The 26,992-nt window shown below is 38.8% G+C and overlaps 9 protein-coding genes across 9 annotated transcripts; 7 read left to right on the top strand and 2 right to left on the bottom strand.

Moving 5' to 3' along the window:
- Window positions 1–828: 828 nt before the first annotated feature.
- Window positions 829–1,370, top strand: BCR41DRAFT_345349 (hypothetical protein; the record flags this gene model as incomplete). The annotated part of the gene is made up of 3 exons (XM_022022691.1): window positions 829–850; window positions 1,018–1,244; window positions 1,336–1,370. Coding segments are annotated over 2 exons (157 nt in total), but the record flags the coding sequence as incomplete, so codon positions are not given.
- Window positions 1,371–2,061: 691 nt separating this feature from the next.
- On the top strand, window positions 2,062–3,498 carry BCR41DRAFT_74141 (hypothetical protein). The gene has a single exon (XM_022031006.1). It carries the CDS (start codon window positions 2,350–2,352, stop codon window positions 3,220–3,222), a length of 873 nt encoding a protein of 290 aa, XP_021886133.1. The 5' UTR covers window positions 2,062–2,349; the 3' UTR covers window positions 3,223–3,498.
- An 875-nt stretch (window positions 3,499–4,373) lies between these two features.
- On the top strand, window positions 4,374–6,145 carry BCR41DRAFT_367081 (hypothetical protein; the record flags this gene model as incomplete). Its single annotated transcript, XM_022026271.1, has 5 exons — window positions 4,374–4,551; window positions 4,642–4,760; window positions 5,112–5,131; window positions 5,198–5,239; window positions 5,950–6,145. 5 exons carry the CDS (start codon window positions 4,374–4,376, stop codon window positions 6,143–6,145), a joined length of 555 nt encoding a protein of 184 aa, XP_021886132.1.
- Window positions 6,146–8,090: 1,945 nt separating this feature from the next.
- On the bottom strand, window positions 8,091–8,729 carry BCR41DRAFT_367080 (hypothetical protein; the record flags this gene model as incomplete). Its single annotated transcript, XM_022026270.1, has 3 exons — window positions 8,091–8,239; window positions 8,359–8,617; window positions 8,661–8,729. The coding sequence occupies 3 exons, from the start codon at window positions 8,727–8,729 to the stop codon at window positions 8,091–8,093; spliced, it is 477 nt and encodes a 158-aa protein (XP_021886131.1).
- A 372-nt stretch (window positions 8,730–9,101) lies between these two features.
- Window positions 9,102–11,923, top strand: BCR41DRAFT_391919 (hypothetical protein; the record flags this gene model as incomplete). Its single annotated transcript, XM_022028398.1, has 2 exons — window positions 9,102–9,549; window positions 10,089–11,923. 2 exons carry the CDS (start codon window positions 9,102–9,104, stop codon window positions 11,921–11,923), a joined length of 2,283 nt encoding a protein of 760 aa, XP_021886130.1.
- A 1,327-nt stretch (window positions 11,924–13,250) lies between these two features.
- Window positions 13,251–13,827, bottom strand: BCR41DRAFT_391918 (IGR protein motif-domain-containing protein; the record flags this gene model as incomplete). Its single annotated transcript, XM_022028397.1, has 3 exons — window positions 13,251–13,308; window positions 13,445–13,622; window positions 13,764–13,827. The coding sequence occupies 3 exons, from the start codon at window positions 13,825–13,827 to the stop codon at window positions 13,251–13,253; spliced, it is 300 nt and encodes a 99-aa protein (XP_021886129.1).
- A 231-nt stretch (window positions 13,828–14,058) lies between these two features.
- Window positions 14,059–16,475, top strand: BCR41DRAFT_418520 (hypothetical protein). The gene is made up of 4 exons (XM_022029633.1): window positions 14,059–14,205; window positions 14,538–14,561; window positions 14,672–14,783; window positions 14,881–16,475. The coding sequence occupies exons 1-4, from the start codon at window positions 14,106–14,108 to the stop codon at window positions 16,415–16,417; spliced, it is 1,773 nt and encodes a 590-aa protein (XP_021886128.1). The 5' UTR covers window positions 14,059–14,105; the 3' UTR covers window positions 16,418–16,475.
- A 319-nt stretch (window positions 16,476–16,794) lies between these two features.
- Window positions 16,795–18,126, top strand: BCR41DRAFT_383256 (endoplasmic reticulum vesicle protein 25). The gene is made up of 4 exons (XM_022027443.1): window positions 16,795–17,134; window positions 17,314–17,443; window positions 17,665–17,871; window positions 18,001–18,126. Exons 1-4 carry the CDS (start codon window positions 16,919–16,921, stop codon window positions 18,120–18,122), a joined length of 675 nt encoding a protein of 224 aa, XP_021886127.1. The 5' UTR covers window positions 16,795–16,918; the 3' UTR covers window positions 18,123–18,126.
- Window positions 18,127–19,614: 1,488 nt separating this feature from the next.
- BCR41DRAFT_367076 (hypothetical protein) lies at window positions 19,615–21,069 on the top strand (the record flags this gene model as incomplete). Its single annotated transcript, XM_022026269.1, has 4 exons — window positions 19,615–19,657; window positions 20,299–20,328; window positions 20,398–20,466; window positions 20,837–21,069. The coding sequence occupies 4 exons, from the start codon at window positions 19,615–19,617 to the stop codon at window positions 21,067–21,069; spliced, it is 375 nt and encodes a 124-aa protein (XP_021886126.1).
- Between the last annotated feature and the right edge of the window lie 5,923 nt (window positions 21,070–26,992).

The following is a 26,992-nucleotide window of genomic DNA, read 5'->3' as shown; positions in this document are numbered from 1 at the left end:
GAATGGGTGTGCATACTTTCGATTGTGTGGTGAAAACAAGAGTGTTTGATGTTATATAATACGTCACATCAAGAAAAAAATATTTTCTCACACACAGCACAGCCCAACTTTGAAATAATGGAACAAATTTATCAATTGTCGCTCTTTCTTTAACTTGCTTCACTTCCTCTTCCTTTATTTTTTCACTTTTTTCTTATTTCCCTCCGGTTTTGCTCCCGTCAAGTTTGCTCTCCTTCCTCCCTCTCTTCCTTTTTCATTTTGTCCAAGCCTTCATTCATTGCCATTTTTTTCCTTTTTTTTTTTTTTTTTTTTCTTTTCCTCCCTCACCTTTATCTCCACAGCTTACATTGTCACAATTTTGAACCATCCTGCTACTGACTTACCATACCTAACATTTTGATCAAACTTTTCCGGTTTTCTGTCCTCCGTCCATTTACGCCCTTGTTTTTAAACAGTTTTGAAATCATAATGGGAAGCGGAACAACAACACCAAATGGTCCATCTAGACGTGGTTCGATTGAAAGAGAAAGAGAGGTTGAGAAAGAGCCAACCAACCTAAAGATTTATTGTATTGTTGATGGAGAAGCAGCGCCTTTTTCTGTAAACATTCTTTCCAATCGTTCAGTTGATGAACTCAAGCAAGCCATCTATTCGCCTGCTAGATTTGGTGATATCCCACCGGAGAAGCTCACTCTCAAGCTCATCCCCGGCGGCACAACGAAGAAAGGATTGGAAACATTATCCGAAGAATCGCTTGTAGTGCTCGATGAACTTGAAGAACTCAGCACTTATTTTCCAAAAGGTGCAGCAAAAGGTCGCATTCACATCATTGTCAAGCTGCCGCCGCCAGGTATGTATTTAGCTCTTGATGGACTGATGGCTGTTGATATTTTTAATTGACGAAGCTTATTGTCATTCATGACGTCATTGATGTAATTCAAAACAGCTCTTTATGTTTGAGATGTATCATGGCTAAACTATCTAACCAGGGGCGGCTTTGGATTTCTTTATAAAAAGAATTTGAAAAGTCGCCCCATGGTTCGTGCCTATACTCTGACTCTCACTGTCCTCTCGCGAGCCTTTTTACTTGGGCTTATTTCGGCTTCCCACTGCCCTATCGCATACAAGTACTTTTATCAAGGCCCTATCTAACTATCCTCTTGTTTATTTATTGCATGGATTTTAAACAGCCCCAAGAAGCCCAAAAAGGAACCTAGAAGACACAGGAGACGGAGATTTAGAAGGTGAGTTTATCCCGCTCATAGTTTTGATGATTCTTGAGGAAGTTTGTTTATTTCATACTCATGTCAGTCCTGCTATTTAATATGCTCAAAGAGCACTCTACAAAGCGCCTTGGCCCCTCGGAACCCCGAGAAGTTTATACTTTAGCCAATGGGAAGACAGTATCTTTACCCAAGTTCCTGACAGATATGCTCAATAGTACCAACTTCCAGCCGGACAGTCGTTTGGAGTTCTCATTACTGAAGGATGTTAAGGCTGGCGATCAGATACAGATAAAAGCCCTTGGTCATAAGCCAAAGCTCTTTGGATTAGAGAGTCAAGATCTTGTTACCGAGCAGATGATGGAATTATGGGAAGCGATGGCCGAGAAGTCTGGTTTGGCGTTTACAAAATGTTTGTCTGGCCCTATGGGAGTCGGGAAGTCCTATATAACCTGGTTTCTTGCCGCTAAGGCATATGCTCATGGCTGGCCAGTTCTTTACATCGCTGACGCAAGGGCCCTTGCTGTTTGTCAGGAGAATGTGAGGCATCAAGAGTGATTTGTCAACGCTTCCTAGATCTCAATAAGGATATCTTGACTGCAAAAGAGCTCTCCACCATGGCAAATTGTGGGAGTGTGGAAGCTATTGCCGAGCACATATTAGGAGACTTACTCCAACAACAAGGGGAAAAGACTCTCTTCATTGTCGATGAGCATGGTGCTCTGTTTCCTAGCGACAAAGCTCATGCAACAAGTAGGCTTCCTATCCTGGCTTCTCTGGATAGCTTCAACACTTGGGCGAGTGGTGTAAATAGTGGAGCGTGTGTTGTGTTCACAGGCAGTGCACATGGCAAGTTTGAAAGGACCATCCTCAATGATTCAGACTTTTATCTCGTTTATGTCGGGCCTTTGTCGCCAGACACGTTCGAAAAACTATTTAAAATTGTCATTTCTCACCTCGATTTGACAACTCAAAGGAATCTCGAGAGTCGTAAGAACACTGTTATTAGGATTACCAACCGAGTACCGGGCGATTTGGTCAGTTTGATTGATTCAATAAAACGCATAAAAGGAGAACAGCCCACGGTGGAGCAGATCGACAGCGGCTTAATAGCACACGACAAAGTATGCTTCGATTTCTATTCCAATGCGGCATCAACTTATTTCCACGCGCTCCAAGGAATCCGGAAGGATATAACTATCCAAGCGATGGGAACCAATTTCAAGAGGCCCTATTTCGGGAGCTTATTAGAGGAGAGTCTCATACGTTCCAGTCAACGGATCTTGCGGGCACTAACGAGATGGATATTATTTTCAATATCTCGGGATACGAGCTAATAGGAACGCCACCAAGGATGCTTGAAACTATAGGAGAAGATGGCAAAAAGATCCTGATAAACGGAGGCTCGTATGCACGATTCGATTTTATATTGGGCTACATGTTCATCCAAGTGTCGGTTAGTTCGTTCACGGTCCATAACGACCCAACAGGTTCAGTATACATTGACAAGGCATTTTCGAAAAGGGAAGCCACAGGTAAGAACCAGATTGAGGAATATTTGGATGCTGCATTTGGTGGTGTTCACCAAGCAACTATGACTGAAGAACCTGCTGATGACGAGAACGACAATATAGCCAGTAATGACAAGAGAAAGGGCAATAAGAGCAATAGGGGGAATAGGGGGAGAGGTAACAACCAGAGCGATGGCAAAGGAACCAATGCCGGAATTAAGAAAAGAAAGGGAAATGATGAGAGTAGTGATAACAACAAGAATGATGAAGGGAGCAGTAAGAAAAGAAAGACCGTCAAGAAGTTTGCAGTCACAAGAGATGGAAAGCCCTGCAATGACTTTCAAATTGTCTACATCTGTGGTGGAAATAAAGCTGATAAAAATGCAGGGTCTCCTAATCACACAGGCAAAGTCATCGAATATCCTCAAATCAGACATATATGCTACGATGAACTCAAGTCGAAGTTATTTCGGGCTTATATGTCGTAGTCACCTAAATCAACTCGAAATTTTGGACAGTCAATAAAAGACTTGTATTATACATCTGCATCACAAAAGGCGCTATTTCAATCGCCATTGTCAATCCACTCAAGTATCCATTCATTCATTCATAGCTATGGAAGCTGTTCTGTTCAAAACTGTGAATCCGTTTCATTGTTCCACCTCGGTGAAATGTTTAGCCGGGGACGACTTTGGATTTCTTCTTTATAAAAAGAATTTGAAAAGTCGCCCCATGGTCCGTGCGCGCCATAGAGATCCTCGCTCACTTGTTAAGGCGACTGTTCGGTGCTTGTTGGTTTTCCAAATCTGCTCTGATTTCACCGCAATTTAGCGGAAATGATTAGCATCCCCTGAATAGCTGCCATCCAAAGGGACTAACTTCGAATGGACAGGATTTACTGTGTTTGTTCAAAACAATAAAGCTTGACTGAAAGTCTGCTAATCCTCAAACTATGAGGCAAATATTGCCTCTGAACGCTTCAATAGGATTATGGCGAGCTTTTGGGGTGCAGAAAAGACAAGATTGTCTCTTTTGAGCAATGAAGGATATAGGACTTGTTCCTTGGAGGCACACTTTTTTGAAACCACGCTTGTTGCTAGTAAAAACACAAATGGTTCCCGTTTTCCGCATACTTTCAGCGCTTCCACAATCCAAGGGCTGTGATGTAGCCATTAAATGTTATTTGTTTGTCGAAGTATTGACACATCCCTTGCAAAAGTTCGGATGTATGCTAAGAATATTGTTTAAGGGACATAGAGTAGCCAATAGCATGTGGCAGTGTTCAGGTGTTTGTACAGTATCAGATGGAGTCCGAACAGTCGCCAGTACATAGAAGAGGCTAGAATATCCTATTCTCCGTCTCATAATTTTATTGAAGTGTCTTTAGACGTTGTTTTACATCACATTTTGAGAGTTGGCTGAGTACCAGTAGAATAGTCTTGTTTTGAACAATGCAGTGAACTCCAGTAAATCTAGCTAGCTCCCTGGATGGCGGCCATTCAAGAGAAACCAAAACAATTCTGCTAATTACTGCCAAGTCCAGGCAGATACGGAAATAATACAACAGATGCCGAGCAGCCGCCATACATAATACACAACACACATATCAAGTCAATCATGTTCATGACGATTGGTATACATGGTCAAGAATTCTGACTTTATTAGACCTGTGGACTCCACATGGCCGAACAAGCGAAAAAATCGTATCAAGCGACTAGGTCGCATCCGGTACAACGGACCAACTGGCCACGCGGTACTTGAACTTGCTGGGAAACCGTCTCCTGGCTACCTTAGCATAGACACATTCTTCAAGAGATGTAATTAAAAGAGGTTTATGAGTTATGAATAATGGTTAATGGCTAAGAACGTAAAGATAGACATCCTTTTTTTTTTTTTTTCTATCATAGCTTCCTTACCCGAGACAAATCATGTCACGAATGGATGGGCACATTCTTCATTGACCTGCCTTAGGCGGGCCCCTCGTTCTACTCTTCAATATACTAAGTATATTGGCTTACTGTCAAAGGTAGGAAGGATAGTATATCCTGCTTACTTTTTATCCACGCAGTTATGAGTTTCTCATTAACTTCGTAGCTACAGTTCACACCGCAGATATTATATATCGATGGTGCATATGGGCCTTTACACCATAATGTATGGTGGAAATGACTCTTGGCGGTTCCTCAGTGGTTTCCAATTCTCAACCTTTGTGGCTCAAGGTTGGGCCTAACTGATTGTGTTGCAGAGAGAAATATGTGAGGGAAGAATGGCAAAGAGTTGAAAAGGTGATGCAGAAAAGGTTCATTTTATACGTGATGCAAACATACCCCATGACCATGACCCTTGTGATTAAAAAAACCACATGATATCATTCAAGAATTATGCAAGACAGATAGGGTTAGTAAGCCTGCCTTTCGAGCAAACATGAACATTATAAACTATTCTTTTTTTATGTTGGTCTAGAGTTCCAGACCATACAGATGTGTCGATACCTAAAACCGAAAGGTTTGTAGGACAATTTTGTCCAATTGTTTTGGAATCATAAATCCATGTAAAACACGAAGCTTAAGCAAATGAAATAGTCTAGGATGAATTTGAAGTCTTGGTCACTTAGTGTTTTTATCTTGGAGTGTCATGCACTGGAATATATTATGTCATTCTCCCTGTCCCACACGTTCAGTGGAAGATGGCCTGAGGTTTTCTTTGTAGGTCTGTAAGAGTGATCAATGTCAAAAGCTTCTCTCTCCAAATGTCCACACACGACCTGCAAAAGTATAGGTCAAGGGGCCAAGGGTCTAGGATTATGGTTGATTTTATTATTGCTGAGGAAAGTCTAGCTAGGACTACGGAGACAACTATTTATATTATGTAGTTCTTCTACAAGGAACAATCTAGAGATTGGGCAAAGCACTGTTTATGTAACAGCTAAATTCTAGCATTTCCCACTTGCTGTTTGTGCATGACATAGTTGCATCGAGCATCCTATTTGGGAAAAAGAGGCGGAAGATACTAAGGGGGAGGGCTTGGATTAACTGCGAATATATGAGGAGAGATTTATAATCCGATTCAGGCAAGGCAATGAATTGAGCTCAAAGGGTGAGGAACTTGGGCTCTTCAACGCCTTTTGTCAATCCAACAGATCAAAATGACCCTGCAAATGTTGGAAGAGAGTGTGGCTTAAAATAAGGTTATTGGATAAATTCGCCCGTTGATAGGCGCCTTGATCAGTTACTATTGCAGTCTATTGAGCTGATGCATGCTTCAGAAATAAACGACGCTAGTACGGTGAGTGAAACAGGTATAAATACGGATGGAATAAATGAAAAGGTTACTGGAGGGAAAGACCTTGGCATGGAACGCGAGGCTAAAATAGATCTAGTCGCGTTATTGAATATCGATGGTAAACTATAATATTAATAAAGAGTACATATATTGCGTGTTAATTCATTCGTTAAGGTATAGATTTTTTTTTTTTCCTTTCCAACAGCCAGAACATCAGCCATGGGGGTCTCACACGTGTGGAACAGATGTTCGAGTGAAATGTTTCATTTTTTTTTAAGTGATGGAGCTGCTTGGCAAGGAAATTATCTATATATCAATTCATGCGCATGGTCAATAAGCTCAAGGTCAGCTTTTAAGCCATAGAGTTGCAACAGAACATTTGGAGACAGTTGCCTGAATGGATGTATTATATGTATCATCGAGATATCACATAATCTATAGCCCCAGTTCATCTGGCTACGAATCTATATATGGTCTACAGAATGAAATGTAAAAATCAGCCATCAAATCAACTACCGTTCATTTTAAAACTATTTGGGTTCGTGACCGAATGAATTGGGCTGTACAAAGGAAGTCATTGAAGGCGATCAGGTTCTTTTTGTGGAGGAGAAAAAAAAAAATTAATAATCCTTGGCTATGGTCCACCCCCACAAAAAATGGAATGAAAAAGTAAAAAGAAAAGTATCTTGGGAAAGTTATGTTTGTGCAAACATGTAATCTGTAGGCAACAAAGTCTAAAGCGAATGATGTTGAATGGTTGGAACGTGCGTAAACAATTTTTTTTTGTCACTTCAATAAATTATGACATGCACAGACACAAAAAACGCGTCTTAAAGTAAATTTCCTCTTATTTTTTTATTTTTTATTTTTTATTTTTTTCCCAATAGCATCCTATGACATAAACAAATGCCAAGGCAAAGCAACATTGTAAGGTATGCTGGAGTCATCTAGTGGTTCCTACTAGAATATATTTAAAGTAAGCAGTGAGGATCGTTGGAACCATACAAAGAGCTGCAAGTGAAGTAAAGCGGGAATGTGGAGATGTGTTTATATATACACCTTTAAACAAGGGTTTTTATTCTTTGACCCCTTTCAAAACTCAAAGTAACTGAATGGACGTGATATTACTTTAGTTACTTACAATATTGGTATATGCCGACAGGCAAATAGGGCTTTAATCAAAATATCGAATGATTTCTTGATGTTTGTTTTTGTGTTTCATAACAATAGGGTCTTTATTTGGGGGCTTTATCAAAGAAGCATTTTCATCTTGAATTATTGGATGTAAATTTGCATGACTGGGCACAACAGAGATTGTTCTGTAAAGTTGTCATTTGTTTTGATGCTATGATTGTTTATGCTAATAGGTAATGAAATAAGAATAAAATAAACGTTTATTCATGCTCTTGCTCTTTATTTTTACAACATGTTCTATATTTCAATGAACATGTGGATGTGGAGAGTGTTTTTTTTTATATTTTATATGATGATCCTTGATTTCCCCCAAAAATCAACTGAGTTTACTGAAAAACCTATCTGGGCTTATACCGCTTATACTCCTCTCACCAACCATTACTCACTACTCCCTAAATTCATGTAGTTATAGGATGATATGATAGTTAAGCAGTTCGAGGAAAAGCAATGCTCTTTTCTACATTTTTATTCTCTATAGTTATCTATTTACTAACAGGGTTAATTAGCGATGAAGGGGCCAGAAGCGCCAGTTTTATTCTTATGAGATCAAAGAAAAAAATTACTCTGGATAGCTTTTGAAGGCGTCTGAAACAGAAAAACACTTTAGTATCCAGCAGTTTTTGGAAATAAAACGATACTACACATGAATAAAGGGTAGATCATTCGTTGCCAAAGTCGGCGAATGGTTAGGACGAACCTTTGTGTGAGGGAGTTCCAAGTCGCCAAGAAAAGGCAATGCGGCTATGGTCCTGCCCATGTGTTTAGTTGGATGCACTGAATGTGGGAGAAAGAGCGTACATTCGAATAAAGTAAGAGGGAGAATGCTGGTATTTGGGGCCCATGCATTATTGATTGCACATGATTACTTGGCTTCAAATCCTTATGGTAAAGTAGGTCGATGCGTTTGATTGACTACATGTACTTCGATAAGTAGGCCTTTTTGATTACCAATTACCAATCCTTGGCTTATTCTCAAGAAACTACAGGAGGTAGCATCATTGGTATAAACTATCAATCTATCTTTTGAACCTAAAAAAATAAAAAATAAAAAAAATAAAGGACCTCTAATTTAGTGTGGCCATGAGATGCTCAATTGTGTACTATTCGAGGGGTATGGCACGTATACATGTCAATTAACCCTGAATCACCAAGGAGGCGTGGGGTTGGGCAAAGCACACGCGGAGAAAAAGGGGTTGAGCAGCCCCACATGTGTCCACAGATCTTGCCCAGCCCAGTAGAATAAGCCTCAGAAAGCTCATCAAGGTTTAACGCCCCAAGTACATCTATTTGAGGGAAATTAAGACTTTCATTCGGGTGGAAGCAGGAGCAGCGAAGCGAGCAATATACTGTTTGTGCGCAAGGAAACTTCCGGAGCCCAAATATTTCAGGTATAAATGTAATGCTTCGCTGCAATACTAAGACTATATATTTATTCAATTGAATATAATACTTGGTTCCAGCGACTTGGCTTGTGGGCAGGCTCAAACGTTTTTGCTTTGCCTTTTTTTGTCATTGACATGTGTGTTACACTTTTTTTTTATGCATATATTATGGTTCTGCATTATCGACAATCCTCCTTTTTGTTTCCTCATTTTTACTTCTGTTATCCTCTTTTCAAGTCTCCTACTTCTCATCGATAGAGCGAGAAAAAAGCACTCCTCAGCCTTGAAGACTTGCTCCTTGACAAGGCAATAATTATTTTGTCTTGTACGAACTATCTATTCCGCATCCCTATCAAATCATTCTTCACTTCGTATCCCCTAGTTTTCAGTTTCTTAAAAATTTCCGACTTTACTTTTAGCGCCCTTACTTTGACGTATTTCAAGTCCTTCAATCGCAATCGAATCACAATTGATCCTTTCCCTTCACTACTTACTTCTCATAACGAAACATGGGCGTCTTTGGAGAAAAACATACATCGCTGACACGCGAGCAGAAACGCCAACTGATCCGTCAAGCAGACACTTACAAGCTTAGGCCAACAGAGGTGTGCGATTGGGTTCAGGCCACCTGGGGCCTCCGGATCGCACGAGTAACAGTTTATTCAATCCTGCACAAACAGCGTGCTTCGCTTATGGCTGGTCATAAGGATCTTTACCAATCTATCCATAAAGACAGTAATAGTGGCGCTTCTACTGCTGCATCCTCCTCCTCTAAGAATCCCAGCTTCACAAATACCTACTCTAGTTCTCAGGACGCCTGTCTCGAAGCGAATAAGGATTCAGGGCGAGTCAACAAGTATCGCACAAGTGGCAAGCGTTCGCGCAGCTCAAGCGCAAATGCCTCTAGTAGTGTCGCCAGTGACTTGTCACAGCCAGATAACTACACTGCTTCTGAAGGTATTTTTTTTACTTTTATTTTTATTTTTTTATATTTTTACAACATTTACACTATGATCCACCAATGTCTTTCCCTTCCCCCATCACTATTCCTTGTTTGTCTCGGCAGTACCTTGGCCTGATTGTGGTTGTCTTTTTTTTTTTTTTTTTTTTAATACCCTTTTAAAACCGGAACGAATGATGCAGCGGAGCTGTTGATCCAAAATAGTATGGTCACTCATCTCAGTTGCATTTGTTGATTTGTTTTTGATGGTTCTCCACATCTGGCAATAATTATCGAATTTAAGGCTTTCAATTCAATCTGTTACAGCGCGTCATATTTTATAATTAAAGTTTGTACTCAATGACTGCAGCATTGCTCTCATAACAAATACAAATATTGTGGGATATTTGCTCTTCCTTGCTCACTCCCCAATCTCTTTAAATCTTTCCCCTTTTTTTCTTCCTTGTGCTTCATCCGGTTCGCTTCGCATCACACCCAACAGCTTTCTTGTGCTGGAATTCGCTAACCTATTCAATTTAATTCATTCATAATTAAGGTACTCGATGGGAAGGGCAACTCAAGCGCGTGCGAGAGCCGGCTTCGGTTGAGCTGGACCGAGCCATGGTCCAGTTCCTAAAGTCCTCAGCAGCCGTCGATGCGCATGGCCGCCGACTCAATGATGCTGAGCTACAGTCTCATGCTCTGCGCCTCGCTCGAGGCATTCCCAGCGCTAGCCGAATGCGGTGCTCTTTCGGTTGGCTCAGACATTTCAAGCGCAGGCTGGGTGTCCAGTGGGCTGCGGACCGGCTCGGCCGATACAGATGGATCATCGAGACAGACCCATTTGGGCCTTCAACAGATACAGATTCTCAGCCTTCTTCGGCTGCTGAAGTGGCTCCTCCCTCGGCTGAGAAGTCTGCATCTGCTCACAATTATACGCCTCGCCGCAATGCCTCCTCAAGACGCCAAGGCAAGAGGGAACACGGCGATAAGGCAACACAATCGGAATCACATTCCTATCTTCAGCAAACCTCGGATGAAGTTGTGGCAGGTCATGAGGACGATTCTTGCCAAGAATTGTCGGGGAAGGACTATGAGCTTTCTCCTGAAGCTGTCCATTCCCTTGAGCAAAGCAAGCGCAATCGGTCTACTTCGACGTCAACCTCTAATACTGACCTACCTAATGCAGACTCTTTCAGCCTAGATCAATTGCAGCAACCGCGTCGCAGCTTAGATTTGCATCACCACCAGCACAGGCACTATTCGTCCTTAGCATCGTTCCCCTCCCACACACTGGATATCCCTACCTCGTCACTCGCCCATCCCTCGCATAGCACCTTCCTCAGTCTTCATTCGCACACTACTCATTCCTCTATCCTTGACTCTTTTCCCAGCCTGTTTGACTCATTGCCTCCTCTGCAAACTGCCCCAGCCACTGTTCCCACTTCCCAACTCTTACCTAATAACACAACTCTTAACAGCTCGAACACCAATGCCATCCACACTTCATCGTCACCATCCAATACGGATGTTAATATGAACCCTTCGCAGTTTGGTATGATGGTAGATGGTGGAATGCGCAAAGTTCCTTCTAAGGATGAGGCCTATGAGATGCTACAGAGCTTGCTTCTCTATTACGAACAGGACCAGCACCATGGGGGTGGGCAACAAACACTCCTCCTTCCTCGTTGGATTCATCAACAAAGACAGATTATGCAGGAAACTGATGAGAATGATGCCAGCTTGACATGGATGCGTCAAAACTATCCTCGTGCTAATAACATCAACCATCAACAGACTCAGACTAGCCCATTGTCGTCCTCTGTACCTGCTACGTTTGCTCCTCATCCTCTTTCACTGGCTTCGACCTCTCAGCATCAGCCACATCCTCTATCAGCTCAGTCGCTATCATATACCCACTCCAATTTCTCACAGACTAGTCCTATTCATCCCTCACACCGCTCTGCTTCTTCAAGTCTTTCGCCACCATTGTCGCCAGCTTCGACGTCAAGTCCAACTCCCAGTACATTCACCTCTTCATCACTTGACACTGGAGTAGGAGGAATCAACAGTAATGGTATCAGTAATAGTGCCACCAGTAACAATAACAGTATACATCATAGCATGAGTGGTTCAGCTGGTCTGAATCACTTCAATATCAGCTCTGCATTCCCTTCATTGACATCCTCTATTGAGCAACAAATGTTCTTTGCACACCATCATGCCATGCAGCAGCAATTTGCATTTCAACAACAACAACAACATCATCATCAGCAGCAACAGCAACAGCAACAGCAACAGCAACAGCAACAGCAACAGCAACAGCAACAGCAACAGCAACAGCAACAGCAACAGCAACAGCAACAACAACAACAACACCAGCAGCAGTGATGACTCTTTGTCGATAACATAAAGATCGGTCCCAGACCAAAAAAAAAAAGAGCTTGTATTTTTACTACATTAGCATTTATCTTCCTGAAAATAGCATTTGTTTATTCATATCCCGTCAATCAATAAATAATGTTTGACCTTCAATCATTTGTTTTCGTGATTTTAACAACGTGGACACTTTTTTTTTTTTTTTTGTTACGAGGGAAGGATACATCAGGGACGTACAACCTCTTGTCCAATCCATCCCTGGTCCATCATAAAAAAAAAAAAAAAAAAAAAACCTATAGTGGGAGGAACTTTCCAAATGACGCAACGTGGTGTTTATGAATATCCTTTACTTTTCTAATTAAACTCCATCAAGCCTATCCGGCGACAGCCTAGTAGACGCAATCATACCTTCAGGGGAATATAAATGTCAAATTGTCTGTGGGCAACAACAGACGTGAAAACTGTTAATAATAATAATAAAAAAAAAAAAGCAATGATTTATAACTGCAAGATTCATAGGTAGGTTCATATATATACTATGAAGTTTCTGATGGAAATCAAGAATGCTGGTGAGCGTGAAGTTACATAACAACAGCCGTGTTTAATCATCTTTTTTTTCTGCTTTGTCATTACCACAAGAGAAAGGAGGCATGGAGATGATTGATAATCGAGGAAGGGGGGACACAGACAAAGAATATCCCGCTTTGGTGGTACAAGAAATCACACGCGAGTGCAGACTAGTGAGCTAGGAAAAATCGGAAGAAGGAGAGATGTGCTCATCCTTGGTCCTTTTATCATATCTTCTGTCTTGTTGAGTGAATATTCGAACAAATAAATTGATACTTTTTACTTTTATCCTCATCTGAGAGATCAGAGATATCGATCCACAAAGCGCACAACAGAAGAGAACATTATACGAAATCTAGATGAAAACGGTCAAAATGATGTCCTTTCATGCTTTTATGTACCAGCTATTGTTTGGCTCTAGCGGGATCATACAAACTACTCCTTTATCTAGACATCAGGAGGTTACAGCTGCTTTGTACACACAGTGTTTGTCGCGTACTTTGAAGGATAAAACAGGTCTTAGATCTGGATCCTGAAGCATAAAATGATCAGCTTGGACGTTGTGAGTTTTGGATTTGAAAGCTTAAAAACCATTAAACATTGTTCGTAATGTGCCCGCTGCCCTGATTCTATTTATGAAGCAACATCCGTTTCCATGTTATCCCATACCAAAAAGAGGTCTGATGCGCCTTTGTTTCCGACTTAAATATTAGGTATAAATAACGTGTTTCGAGATTGAAAAATGCATTATATTGTGAAATTTAGGTTAAATCTATTTGGTTTTCTTTTTTGGAGGCTTGAGTGGAATATCGTATGGGTCTACTCCTTGGCTAACAAGAGTAAAAAAAAAAAAAAAGAGCGTCAATGATATGTGCAATTTGATCTGTGTCTGATCAACTCAATGATTGTTTAAAGCACATCAATAAGAAAAAAAAAAAAAAAAAAAAAAAAAAAAAAGTAACCTACCGATATTTTTCTCTCCAGCTCAGAATCCAGCGCCTTTGTTGGACATTAAGGCCCATATCTTTTTTCATCTCGTGGGAAGTTGCCGTGAAAAGGTGTTCCCAAGACTTGAACTTGTCGGCGAATTGAGCAGAGCTACGGCCGATCTTGTTCAAGAACGCAGCTGGATCCTGGATATCGCCTAATGTCAGATTATCAAAAAGGAAATGTCCGCGCAATTATGTCAGCTGAATGTATTCCTTGAAGGCTTATTTCAGTTTAAAAATCCCTTCAGTGTTGACAACCATGCACTGATCCTATGCATGGACTACATTTGCAATACCTCGCGGTGCTGGGACAGACTTCTTTGCTGCTGCTTCATGGAGACCGCGGATGCCTAAAGGCATCCTCGTAATGCATCGAGTGAAGAGAGGATTCATCATGTCCTGTTAGGGAAGTGCTGGCTGGCGATACAATCGGTGTATTGATGGCAATCACTTCGGAGTCACCAAGAAAGAGCAAATGAAGGTTTAAACCTCCTCTTCACTGTTTGTGGCTGAGAAACCGCAACCCAAAATCACGTGCCACAGGGCTTTGCCTTTATTCTAAACCTTCTGTTTCCTGGAGGAAAAATAAGCAACAGTTATAACTTTTTTGTCTTTAATTTCACGCATTCAGCATCATCATGAAGAAGTCGTTCGGAAGTAGCAAGAACAAGAATAAGGAAAAAAAGACACCTTCCAAGGAGGCGCCTGCACCACAAACATGGGAGGAGTACATGGAGGGTAATTCCATCGATTTCCTTTTAATTAGCCTACGCTCTTTTTCCAGCAATGCAACGGTGTTCCACTTTGCTTCGCGTCAGACAAAAAAAAACCATATTGCAACAGTCTTAATTTTTCATTTTCTTGATTTTTTTACCACTCGCTACATACACCATGCGGCATGTACCACTTTTATAGCATGGCTTGAATACCAATATCCTACTTTCCCCCGTCTTTTTTTTTTTTTTTTTTTTTGGAGGGAATTTTGGCTCCCTGAATTCAACCAAATCGTTTATCTGACCACTAACTGAAGACTTTTTAATGCACTTCTTCCTGCTGATAATTGTCTCCAGAGGGCGTTCTGCTTGAGGAAAAGGGTATGTTGTAAGGAATATGTACTCTATGTACCCCCTTGATGTTTATGCGAGCTCCACAAAACAGCAAACTAATTTTTTTTTTTTTTTTTTTTTTTTTGCTCATCCGACAGGTGAGCGTTATGGCACAGGTGACAAGGCGAGGCGTTACTATGAGAAGGCTGGAGATATGTATAACAAGGCTTGCAAACTTAATCCCGAGGATTCTGACTGTCTTTACAATTTGTATGAATTGCTCTTTGTGTCATAAATTTGACGCCATGGCATGGTTTACGTAATTTTTTATTTACATGTACCTTATTGTTTTTTTTTTGCTTAATAGTGGAAGAGTCCTCTACATCTTGGTTGACTTTACGCATTCGACCTGCCAGAAACTCTCTTTGCTGAACGCATCAATTGTACGGTTCAGATCCGCTCTTCATTATGACCCCGATAATACCGACACCCTCTTCAATCTTGGACAGGCATTGACCACCCATGCTGAGGTCGTCCAGGACCATGAGGAGGATGAGGAGGATGGGGATGGCCAGGATCATAGGCATGGAGACGAAGATAATTTTCAGGGAAGCCCAGAAGAACGTGCAGTATTAGAGCTTTTGGAAGCCATCAAATTGTTCGAAACTTGTTATTCCATCCAACAGCGAGAGTTGTACGCGGCTGTCCAACAGGCCAGCTCAAAGGACAACGGAGTTACAGAGGAGAAGACTGAGGGGTCGGGAGAGCATGAGAAACAGGAGCTATCCAACTCAGCAGGCGTTTTGATTGACACATTGATTTCCGCCTCTCAAGCTTTGACTTCATTAGCCTTCTTGGTCGATACTGTTGAACGCTCCCAGACATACTATAAACAGGCGAAGGATAGGCTTGAAATTGCCCTCGGAGTGGTCAACGATAAGCTACTCTGGCCTGATGAGGAAGAAGAGAGTTCGTCTAGTAGTAAGGGTAAAGAAAAGGATGCTGCCGCAGAGTTGCTTGTCGAGGGCGAAATTGAGGATGTACAGCCTGCTACCAAGCCTATTTCGAAGTTCCGTGAAGCTCAATCTCAGAACGAAACTGTCAGTCGGAAGGAAAAGATTTGTGACATCCATCTCCAGTACTCCACTGTCCTGTCGTCTCAGACTGAACGCAGTTACCAAGATACAGGCAAGATTTCGGAGGACCTGTACGATGAGGCGCTACAGCACCTTGATGTGGTCTTGCGTCACCAACCCCGCCATGTCGAGGCATTGTGTGACAAGGGTGATCTTTTGGGTGCCTGGGCTCAGGGTTTGGCTGCCCTTGACCAGGGAGCTGATTTGTCTGATAGCGACATTGAAAGATTCGACTCTTCATCCAGCATTACGTTAGGAACGAGCGATGTGATCGCAGCTGAGCCTAGTGCCTCTTCAACTGATCTTCGAAAGAGCAGTCGCCCCGTTAGGACCTGGCAGTTGTTTGCCTTTGCCACGCGCGCATTCCTTTCTGCTTTGGAGGTAGAGCCTCAAAACACTTCTATTCTCGAGAAGCTTGGTGATATTCACTGGTCGAGATCGCTCTTGACATCGCCTGTTGCGCTCAAGAATCGTTCAATGTTGCTGAACAATGCAAGCGTGTACTATCGCTTCGCCTGGGAATCATGCCGTGATGGATCCACTGAAAATGTGGACGAAGAACAAAGGATGGAGATTTTATTGAGTTGGGCACAAGTCTTAAGGGCGATACCTGGCAAGGAGGAGGAAGTTCTCCGCGTTCTTAAGCAATGGAAGCGTTTGGGTGGTACTAAGGAGATGCTCATGGAGTTGTTAGAGGGCAACTCTGGCGATATTTTGAAAGAAGACTTTATCGAGTTTGCATTGAAACGTCTTCACAAGGGTTTTTAAGTCCATTTTTTTCTTGCAAATATTGTGATAAAATAAAATAAAAAAAATAAAGCATACGATGTGAATCTGTAATTGGAGCCTGGGCTGTCGTATGTGGGTTTATCATATCGCGGTGTGGAAGCGTATGCCTTACATGGCAGATCGCTATAGAGGGACGGAGATTGTGTAGCGAACAGTTGCCTTGCCTTGTTAGCTGTGATAGCTAATCAGGGGGTCAGAATCGCTCGTCTACATGTCCTTTATTTATGCGGTGTTAAGCTGATATGGCGAGAAACAGGGGGGTTTTTTTTTAAAAAGGTCCTGTCGCGACCATTTCCTAGCCAATCAGAGCTTTTGGCCACCGAAGTACTAAACCGTTTCGCTTTGACACGTCACATCATCACTTTGTGCTTCATCTCATTCTTCGTCTCGCTCGCTCATTTCTTTATCTCTTTTTGAATTCAACTGTGGGCAAGCCAAGGACGCACGACTCGAAGAAAAAAAAATAAAAAGAAAGATAAAATGACAAGGAAGTTTTTTACGGCCACAGTGGCCATCTCGTTGATGGTCCTTGCATCATCCTGGCTTCAGACAACCAATGCCATCATGTTTGATCTACATGCCCAGACACCTTCAGATGCTGTTCCATTCTGCATCTCTCATTACGTTGATGAGGAGACTCAGGTCGTAGTCAAAGTCAAGGCCAGTTCTGGTCCTCATCAGAAGATCTCGGTCGAGGTAACTTTACTTTTGTTTATTCAAAAAAAAAAAAAAAAAAAAAAAAAAACGCATACATAAGAGATTATAAGGCTTTATTTTTTGCTTTTTTTTTTTTTTTTTTTTTTTTTTTTAACATCTCAAGATTGAATGAATATATTTGTATATTTCTAATTCAAATTTATGATGGGAAATACTAGGTTACTGATGACGGTATTCATCAGAATCAGCTCTGGAAGAAGGACAACTTGGCAGATGAACAGAAGGGAGCTTTTTTGAATAAGGAAGCTGGCAATATTTTCGCCTGTTTTACCAACGTACTTTCAGATGGTAAAGGAAACGAGAAAAAAAAAAAAAAAAAAAAAAAAAAACGCTCCTCTTCTTTTATATCTATACGATCGTTGATCAGTTGTTTGATCTAGGAAATGTATGAAAACTATCGAAAGAGATGATTCTAAAACAAAAAAAAAAAAAAAAAAAAAAAAAAAAAATGGATATCGTATGTATCTTTTTCTTTTTCATTCTTTTTATTTATATATATTATTATTTAGGCTATAAGGCTGATGCAAGGTACTTTCGCTCGATTGAACTTGACTTTGATATTGGATCGGAGACAATTGATTATACCAAGTTGGCAGAGAAGGAGAGGTTGAAGCCTATGGAACTGGAGTTGCGCAAACTTGAGAATCTTGTTCAGGATATTATTGAGAATATGGAGCATCTTCAGGCACGCGAGATTAAGATGCGCAACACTAACGGTAACGTGACGGGAAAGTTGTTGGTCCTGAACTGAATAACTGTATTTCCAATCTCTCTCTTTTTTTTTTTTTTTTTTATACTCATTTTTTTTCTTTTTCTTTTTTTCTTATTCTGTATATGTTACTTAGAATCGACCAATGAACGTGTAAAGTGGTTTTCATCTTTGACCATGGTCGTGTTGGTGACACTTGGTTTATGGCAGATCTTTTACCTCAAGCGTTTCTTCCGCAAGAAGAGGCTCATTGACTAAAACGAAAAAAAAAAAAAAAAAAAAAAAAAACAAAGCAAAGCAAAAAAAAAAAAAAAAAAAAAAAAGGCATGGAAGAATATAAAAGAAGAGTTTTTGGATAAATCAATTGGAATGGTATATATATATATATGATTGAGCAATGGTTTTGGGTAGATAGCAGATCGGCCGTTTTTCATCGGGTGGAATGATTATAATCATAAATTAAATGTACATCAATGTTGTTGTTTTTTTCCCTTTCCTTTTGCTTTCCTTTCCTTTTGCTTTCCTTTCCTTTGCTTTCCTTTCCTTTCTGGTTTTAAAATAAACAAAGGCGTTTTTCTTTTTTTTTTTTTTTTTTTTTAGCATGGCTGTTTGGCTGTGTTGATTGTTGCGTGAGAATGCTTGTAAGTGGTGGTGATCAAAATTACACGAAAACGAGCCACTTTGTTTAATCTAACGTCTATTCCATATATGCAAGCTTTCTGTGGAGAGGAGGGCATTAGGCTAGATCATTAAATATGCTTATCTCTTACTCCTTGCTCACATTGAATTTTTTTTTTTTTTTTTTTTTTTTGCTTTGCTTTGCTTTGCTTTGCTTTGCTTTGCTTTGCTTTGCTTTTTGCCCTCCTCTTTGCTGTTGTTTCAATTTAATCCATCTTGAAGGTTTTGCTAGTGCGGTTCTCAACAAGTTCTATTTTATACATATAGTTATTGTATACATACATGTTTATATATTATATATATATTATATATATTATACTATAAATGTATAAAATGTATACTATACTATCGACCAAAACAACGGAAAACCGTTAATGTAAGCCGCTTTGACAGGGTCTATTTCTTTTTCGGAATGAGAGGGTCTAGATGCCCTCAAAGAAACAAAAAAAATCGCGCTAGTGGCTCTGCACAAACGAAGGATACATCTACTATGCTCTATACTATGCTTCTATGTATATATATATATATATATACTGTATGTATAAAAAGATCATTCTTGTAATCGTTCGTGTTCATATAAACCTCCAAAAATTAAAAAAGCAGAATTCGTTAATTTTTTTTTTTTTAATTTTAACTTGTTGAAACATGTAACATTGAGTTTTTCCCAGCAATATTTCATATTTCAGGTTTACATCATTTCCAAAAAAAAATAAAAAAACGCTTCGACGTCTTTATTTACGTTCAGGCACAACTCTTATCATTTTATCTAACGGACAAAATCCATCATTTTCAGCAAGCAATCAACACGAATGTTTGTTCCCAGTGGAGGAAAAAAAAAAAAAAAAAAAAAAAAAAAAATGAAAAGAGCTCGGCGGCTGGATAAATTATAATTTAAATAATGCGATCATCATGACGTATTCTATCATTTTGTCTTTCCTTGCCTTTTTTATTTGTCGTGTATGGTTCCAAGGAATGCATATTTTTTTTTTATTATTCTGCGTTTTTGTTTACGCGTCTCCCTAGTTTTTTTTTTCCTCAATCTTTTTTTGGTGAGAGTTTCACAAATGGTGCAATGACCGGTGTGTTGACGGGGGAGAGAAGAGAAGACATGTGGGGTACACTTTGTTCCGTTCTGTCCTTACGGATCCTGATCAATTACACATTACACCCCTATATGCCTTGATCTGTGTGCATTGATAACAGAAAAATAATGCAAGAGACTGAGCGGAGGAGAAGGGAGGGGGAAGGGAAAATAGATCGTTCAACATATATATTACTGAGAAAAGATCTTCGGTGCTTGTGTGTTTTCATTCCTATCCATGTTTGAAAACTTTTAGCTTTATCGCGTCTCGCTTTTGTTTTTTATTTTTTTATTTTTATTCTTTTTCTCTTTGATGGAAATAGATTAATAGAAAGATACATCTCTTTTGCAGATGAAGAAAAAGAGCTCTTTTTGTATATATTACAAGTAAAATGAACATATTCATACTCCACTTTATTTCCTTATTATTATTATTTTGTTTTTTTTTTTCTCAATTTGATATATATATTTATACGAGAGCGGAGAAGTTTCTTTGTCCGAATAGGTTAATGCCTCGGCGATAAGACTTAATAAACGAGAGCCGGTAGGAAAGAAGAAAATAAAAGGAAAAGGAAGAAAGAGGAAAAAAAAAAAAATCATAATATATATAAAAGTGATTAATTGCGTACAGTGGTTTTTTTTTTTTTTTTTTTTTTTACATAAAGCAACGATTAGTAAAGGTTGTTCCAAGTGAGAAAGAAAAAGGTACAAGGTTGACTTTAGAAAGTATCGATTCAAAATAAAAAATAGAAATAAAAAATAAAAAAAAAAAAGGTTTTCCGCGTGAAGAGCAAGGAACACAGATAAGGCCCTGTGATCAATTAAAAATCAACAGAAGCGCGTGTACGTGCGTGTGGTCGGACCACATGAAAAACACTCTATTGCGTCTAATACTTGCCCCTTGGCCCCTCCACCCCAGGCAAAGGAAAGGAAAAAAAAAATATATAAAAATTAGATAAAAAATAAAAACCATTTTTGATCCGAGCTTTGAGAAACAGAAGACTCTTGTACAAAGACAAATAAATGTACGCCATTACTAGACCGGTTCATGCGTTCACATTGTTGTAGTAGATGTCAATGAACTACATATAAATGGTTGTAAACAGCCGATTCTGTTCTTTTTGCCCATGTGGTGTACAACTGATATACATAACATGTATATTTATATATATACATACATCTATCTTTTTTAACTCTCTTCTAATCCTCTTAGTCTTGGCATATATTATATTATACCCAATATGTGGTTTCTCTTTTGTCAAAGTAATGGCTACTTTTTGGGGTGGCCTTGTCCTCCGCTCAGACACTTGTGGACAAGAAAGAACAAAAGGAAACTATAAGAACCTTATAGGATGGTACAAAGCACATGGCAAAAACATTCACGTTGACATGCATGCATCGTTCTCTCATCTAAAAATCTATAAGCATTTGCATATAAATGTATAAAATATAAAATATAAAATACAAAATACAAAATACAAAATATAAAAATTAATGTAACATGTAATGCCTTTATAGCCCTTATACTAATTTATGCTGGCCCACCTCCGTTCTCAATCTATCTATTGATGATCTATCTATCTCTCATTTTTAATCAAAAAGAAAGCTCAATGATCCAATGGTGTCCAAACGACTTTAGACATGTTCACCACAATATGTCTATCTATATAAAATTAATACATTCATCTTGTTTTGCGCAATAAACATTAAAGGTTTGCTTATATATTTTGTCTGACTACGCCTTTGCTACACAGACAACAAAAAAAACCACTTTTTTTTTTTTATATTATTTCCCCGTTCTTTACAAGATAAAAAAAAAAAAAAAAAAAAAAAGAGCAGGCTCTAAAAGATCTTTTTTTTTTTTTTTTTTTTGTTTTTTGCCACGAGGCGGAAAGAGAAAAAGAAAAAGGAGACAAGCAATTGTTTTGCTCTGTTGTCTGCTGAACATAAAAATATTACGAGATTTACAAAAAAGAAGTTCTAGCATATAATTCTTGGCTCTCGAGGTCAACGTGGATCTTTAATCATTGCAGCAAAAAGAAAAAGAAAAAGAAAAAGAGAGAAAAAAAAAAAACCAAAATGACAACTACACCTTACATGCGTATCACATTATAAAGCATGCTCGATAAAGGAATAGAGCATTTAATTCTCTAAATCTCAACTTCAAAAAAAAAAAAAAAAAAAAAAAAGATCAGCCATTTCTTTTATTTTATTTTATTTATTTTTTTTTTTTTATTTTTTCTCGTAACCGAAGGAGAGAGTCGACAATAAAGTAAAGTAAAACAAAATCAAATAGAATAAAAACTGGTGAGCCAAGGAAGAGCCTTTTGAATATGGGTGCAATCAAAGATGTGAACATTTCTACTTTATCCACTTTTCATTTTAGTTGTTGATCCAATTTCATATTCATGATGTGTACCTCTACGCCAACAGCGCCTCGTTCATTATTTTTTTTTTTTTTTTTTTTTTTTTTACAAATATTCATCCATGTTAATGATTCAAGTTGTGTTTTATGTTTAATCAAGTGGATTGAAGTTCAGACAACACTAAGATATTGGTCATAAGCGCATGCAAAACATACAAAAAAGGACGAATCGTGTCCTCTCCTTTGCTCATTGATATGCATCCTTTGGTTTTTTTTTTTTTTTTTTTTTTGTGCTCAGATTTACCGTTTTGCAAAAAAAAGAGTTGATCAAACCAAACAAAAGGACTCTATCCTTATTTTCTTTTCTGTTTTCACAGAAAAGAGTTTAGGCCTTGTGCACGACCGATCTACGTAATAGATATACATGTAGATTGTTGAGGATGAGAGAAAGCAAGTCAGGAGACAGAAAGGAGGAGAGCAAGGTAGTGAAACTTGATGGAGGGTTGTTAAAGGAGATGGATGCAACACATGGAATGTCCCTTAATCCAATACATTCTTCATTCCAGGGTCTCTTTCTCTTTTTTTTTTTTTTTTTTATATTACTTTTTATTTTTTAAACATTATATACATTTTATACATTATATATATATATATATATACACCATCATTGACTGGTAGTCTTATTTATCCTTTGTACGCACAGGTGCACACGCCAAAGGTTAGAAGAGGGAAACCACATGGGATATTAAGTGGCACAAAGAAATGGGAAGAAGGGACAATGTTACTCATTAGAGGATGTGCTGCCAACACGGTTGGGGTGTAGAATGGCCAAGGATTTCAAAATAACCCTTTGGAGCAAGTAGGGGGAAGATGCAAGATGCAAGTTATCATAGGCGCGCTCACTACATATTATGATTGAGAAAAACCCAGCTACGATCGATAAAGTATTATAAGATCCAAAGGGGAATATCTGGAGTAAGTGATTCTGGATAGGGGTATATGTAAAGTAGCCATTATGAATAAGAATCTACTTTTTTTTTTTTTTTTTTTTTTTTTTGGGATGTAATATTTATAATAAGAGATTTTCTCTTGATGTAATCCAACTGGGGTTATTTGTTGGCTTGAAAAAGAAAATTGACTCTCTGTAACCATCAAGAAATAAGGCGGGAATGAGCCACAGCCATCCATTGCAAACAATAATAGGCAACTTTGTGTATGCACGGGAAAAAAAAAAAAAAAAAAAAAAAAAAAAAGAGAATATTGTAAATAGTTGAATGAAAGAGAAAGCATTCAAGGCTTCAATGGGAGGAAAGTGAGGGCAAACATACAGAAATGGGATCATTAATTTTTTTGGCGCGCACGTTAGCCAACTTCGTGTGCTTGCCCATTCGCTCTTCTGGTTGGTTCATTGGGATTTTCTAATGTGTTTTCTGTAGCAAATGGTTTTCTAGATACTACAGTATCAGTAGAGCTGAGCACGGGGATTTTGACGATAGCTCGAAAATGAGGTCAGCTTCTTTTTCTGGACGTCTCAATGCATCAATGCATCATCATCTCTCCCACATTCTTTTTTTTTTTTTTTTTTTTTTTTTTATATTATAATTTATGAAGAAAGGAAAAAGGACAGAAATTGAGTAGAATGAAGATGTATAAAAAAAAAAAAAAAAAGGCAGACTTGGCTTTACGTGCAATCTCATGAGCTTGAACAGCCATGCAGGAGGTAATAATAGCTTATAGATCTAGCTGGCCCGAAATAAAAGGAGTCATGCTTCTTTGCCGCATGAAAAAAGAAAAGAAAAGAAAAGAAAAAGAAAAAGAAAAAAAAAAAAAGACCAATAGGGCATTTCCCAAGATGACAAGGCTAAGATACCTGCTCTTTGTGTATCCGTCCTCTGACGGTTGTAGGCCTGCGCCGCAACTATTGTGTCAAGCAAACATTACGAGGATTACGTGGAACATTGCGTGAAAGATGGTAAGGAAACAAAAAAAAAACAAAGAAAAAAAAATTACTTGTAGAAAGTATTCAAAACAATTGGGAGGAAAGAGAGAAGAACCAGAAAAAGATAAACAAGGCACTGTTCCTTTGTCAATGTCGGCTAAACTTCCGTAGCGGGACCAGACATTCTCCTGAAGAAAGAATGAGGAAAAAAAAGGAAAAGGAAAAGGAAAAGGGAGGTGAGAAAAGTACATTTTTTTCGATAGAAAACTGGTGCAACAGCGTTTTCTCTTTTTTGTAAAAAGGGAACTGAGCGCGGATATTCCTGGTGTACCGAAGGAAGAAAGCTGTACATGTGCATGTTCGTGCATTCTCCTTTTTTTTTTTTTTTTTTTTCTTGTGTTCATTGGCTAAATTCTGAAGAATCCGCTGGGGGATGGAGGAATATCTTGCATTTATGGGAAGAAGAAGGACGAAAGGGATGAAATGTAGATCGTGCATAGCACTTTAGCACTCAATTAAAACGCGTCTGCCATAGCACGGACTAGATATTTGACGACTAAAAAAACTTGTATTGTCGAAGAGTAGAATAAAATAGGCTGTTGTTTAAATTGGGTACATGTGCCACGATGTTGATCGAAGGTTAAATCAATAAATTGATTCAGTTCATCAAAATATATGTATACACAGTCTATCGTATCATAATACAAATCATCATGACCACAGACAAATTTTATTTACTCTTTTTATTTTTTATTTTCTTTTTTGCTTTTCAAGCCCACCTTTTATACCATTTGTCAAATCCTCATAAATACAAATATACAATGACAAGTGACTATTCAATAATATATGCTTTTGAATAGGAATACTATACTATGAAATAGCGAATGAATTTAACTTTTTTTTTCTTTTTTTCTTTTTTCTTATTGAGCTTTCCTTTCTTTCGTATTATATTTCGCTCTCTCTCTCTTTCTCTTTCTTTCTCTCTTTCTTTTCCTCTTTTCCCTTTTGTTCTCCTCCTTTGACCTACACTCCACATCTGCTTCCTTTGTCTCTTGTTCGTTTCGTTGTCCAGCAACAATACTCTCATCCACACACATCTCTCTCTTACACTTGCACAACAACACCTGAGAAAAAAAAGAAAAAAAAAAAAAGTAACCTTTACCCTTTTTTTTTTTTTTTTTTTTTTTTTTATACAACACCTTTTCTTTTTTTCTTACCACTGGTAAAATATTATCCTATAGACGAATTTACTAGAAAACACTTGTACCTGAGTTGTGCCTGAGTCAGTTACCGAAACGGAGTCAGTCCTTTGACGTTAGCTCCATTTTCCACCTGCACCCTAAACACACACACACATCCACATCCACATCCACATCTATACTCATATCCACACGCTTAACCCAGACACGCTTAACACATTTCCAACATCTTACTATACGCCTATAGTATGTACACTTTATTTCAATTCAATATCCAGCACCAATACGCGCACATGCACATCTATCACACACACAACACAACAATATGCCGCTCTATCAATTTCACACGCGCAACTTTCCTAGACAACCTACTAGCTTATCCCTCTTTTCTCTTTTTTTTTTTAAGAAAAAAAAAAAAAAAAAAAGAACGCGCCTCTGATAAAATAACCCAATCTTTTTATTAAAAAACCGTTGGTTGTTATCTTCCTTGTGTTCGTTGCGGAAGAAAAAAAAAAAAAAAAAAAAAAAAAGAAAAGCAAGAATACTGACGATTTCTAAAAAAGATGAGTAAACTCGACGGTGAAGGGATTGATTGAATAGGCTTCTTACGAAACCTGGGATGTTATCCTTTCTCGGATCATCTTTACTTTCACACATTCGTACTCTCCTTTCAGTACCTAATCCTCTATCATTGATACATTCGCCACCAACCAATGCAACACTTTTTCTGGCTTGCTTGTCCAACCCCCAATTTCCTCCCCCCCAAAAAAATGCGTCATTCGCAAGAGGAAAGGAAGGGGAAGGGGGGTGAATGTTTGGGAAGCTCTTGTCTTGTGATTTTCTCAATTTTATTCTCGTTGTTCTTTATTTTGTGTGGCGTTGCCAATAAAGTGGAAAAAAGCTTATCACTCTCCATGGATGTTCTGTTGAAGATCAAAGACACATTGGGGGGTGTCTGTAGGGAACAAACTGCAAAAGTCAAATCATTCAACTGCTCTAATGTTAAGAATACACTTTACTGACTTTTTTTTTTTTTTTTTTTTTTTTCTTTTTCTTTCTTTTTCTTTCTTTTTCTTTCTTTTTCTTTCTTCTTGTTAATGCTTTCTATCAATCTTACAAATTCTAGACAGGTGAAAGTGATTGTGAGTCTCGTTTGTGTTGACTAGACCTGCTCCATAAGCGTGGACAATCGCGACAAGAGTATCCAAAACCCGTGTCAACCAAAGGACAGTTTTGACAAAGGAATAAAAGACCAAAAGGTAGGATACAAAACGGCCTTTTTTTTTTTTTTTTTTTTTTTTTCTTTTTCTTTTTCACACTGCATTCCAATTTTTGAGAGGAGAAGGGTGAAGGGTGTGGAAAGGAGTCATGAATTCAAATATTCGGTGGGATGCATGCGCCGATTGACACAAACTTCTGCCACGAGAATTCTTTTGCAGTATCCACCTTCTCGCTAGCTTTGTGTCTTGTGTAGCATCCATTCAGTGTCTTAATCCTTTGCCCTTGGACTCCTGAAATTCCAAGGCATGCTATCGTCTTGATGAGAAGCACTTGTTTCCACGAGAATCAGTCTGCATAAAAAGAAAGAGAGAAAGACAAGAGTCGTGAAAAGGTGTCAGACAGAAGGGCATCCTTACATCCCTTTCCCCTGAGTCTTTTGTCTTTTGACAAAGTTTTTTTTTATTTTATTTTTTGAATATTGGGCACGGTTGATCGTTGCCCTGCCTTTTTCTTTGTGCACCCTTCTCTCACTCATTTGCTCACTTGCTCATTCTTTCATTCACTCACTACACTCACTTACTCACTCGCACACTCAATTCAACAACCACATTTGTTTTTAACCATCTCGATTCTTGTCTTCCACAG

This window comes from Lobosporangium transversale (genome assembly GCF_002105155.1).
Source record: "Lobosporangium transversale strain NRRL 3116 chromosome Unknown BCR41scaffold_2, whole genome shotgun sequence".
NCBI classification, from domain to species: Eukaryota; Fungi; Mortierellomycota; class Mortierellomycetes; order Mortierellales; family Mortierellaceae; genus Lobosporangium; species Lobosporangium transversale.
This window is presented reverse-complemented; position numbering and strand designations above follow the sequence as displayed.

Coding starts and splice junctions, on each gene's coding strand:
- BCR41DRAFT_418520 (XM_022029633.1), top strand. CDS start 14,106: ATGAAGAAGTCGTTCGGAAGTAGCAAGAACAAGAATAAGGAAAAAAAG. Junction 14,206..14,537: donor ATGGGAGGAGTACATGGAGG/GTAATTCCATCG, acceptor AATTGTCTCCAG/AGGGCGTTCTGCTTGAGGAA. Junction 14,562..14,671: donor CGTTCTGCTTGAGGAAAAGG/GTATGTTGTAAG, acceptor CTCATCCGACAG/GTGAGCGTTATGGCACAGGT.
- BCR41DRAFT_74141 (XM_022031006.1), top strand. CDS start 2,350: ATGCTTCGATTTCTATTCCAATGCGGCATCAACTTATTTCCACGCGCT.
- BCR41DRAFT_383256 (XM_022027443.1), top strand. CDS start 16,919: ATGACAAGGAAGTTTTTTACGGCCACAGTGGCCATCTCGTTGATGGTC. Junction 17,135..17,313: donor ATCAGAAGATCTCGGTCGAG/GTAACTTTACTT, acceptor GGGAAATACTAG/GTTACTGATGACGGTATTCA. Junction 17,444..17,664: donor TACCAACGTACTTTCAGATG/GTAAAGGAAACG, acceptor ATTATTATTTAG/GCTATAAGGCTGATGCAAGG.